Source organism: Trachymyrmex septentrionalis, unplaced genomic scaffold, assembly GCF_001594115.1.
Source record: "Trachymyrmex septentrionalis isolate Tsep2-gDNA-1 unplaced genomic scaffold, Tsep1.0 C3450976, whole genome shotgun sequence".
NCBI lineage: Eukaryota > Metazoa > Arthropoda > Insecta > Hymenoptera > Formicidae > Trachymyrmex > Trachymyrmex septentrionalis.
In genome coordinates this window covers 1-710 of record NW_017303565.1, presented here as the reverse complement: position 1 = coordinate 710, position 710 = coordinate 1, and the positions used below count along the sequence as shown (strand labels likewise).

The 710-nt window shown below is 32.5% G+C and overlaps 1 protein-coding gene across 1 annotated transcript; it reads right to left on the bottom strand.

Moving 5' to 3' along the window:
* Window positions 1-178: 178 nt before the first annotated feature.
* On the bottom strand, window positions 179-554 carry LOC108757139 (B9 domain-containing protein 1-like; the record flags this gene model as incomplete). The annotated part of the gene is made up of 2 exons (XM_018501569.1): window positions 179-294; window positions 443-554. Coding segments are annotated over 2 exons (228 nt in total), but the record flags the coding sequence as incomplete, so codon positions are not given.
* Window positions 555-710: the final 156 nt, after the last annotated feature.

Sequence of the window (710 nt, the reverse complement as noted above, 5' to 3'; positions counted from 1 at the left end):
GTGTGGTCGAGTTGCCACTACGAATGCTTCGAAGCATTTGATTAATCGGTAGAAAAAATTTTACTAATTAACCAATCAAAAAATGCTTTAAAGCATTCGTAGCGACAACTTGATCGTACCCAAAATCTATATATAATTTGCTGTTTCTATTGTACGTACTTTCAGTTGTGTCTTAAGCTTAATACCTTTTTTCATGATATCCAGTTTTCAGAGGCAAATGACACACTCCGTATCCCCTGATGACGTCGCGACCGAAAAAATCCAAGCCGTAAATCGACATGATAAGTTGTGGCCCTATTTAGTAAATACATATTTCGCTATTCGTAGATTAAAAATATGAAACGTGAAAAGCACGGGAAAAAATTTTTTTCCATATTTTTTTACGCGTTTTATCCTTCCTTTAAAACGCATATCATAAAAAATATTTCTATACATCACTCACATCCATGTGGATTTGTACTCTTGAACGTAATCTCCAATGGAAAGTTCCATACGGCGAGATTTCTAGAATCGTTACTGCATTTACACATTTGCGTCAACCCTTCTTCGATTCCCTGTGAAAAGACATTTTATTATAAATTCGTGATTTCACAAATTAGGTAATCTAAAAAAGTTATTTCGATTTCATTGTGAATTTATTTAGATTAAAAAAAAGAGTATACGTTTTGAATCCAAAAAAGAACTCGTATATAATTGGTGACAAAAAAAAA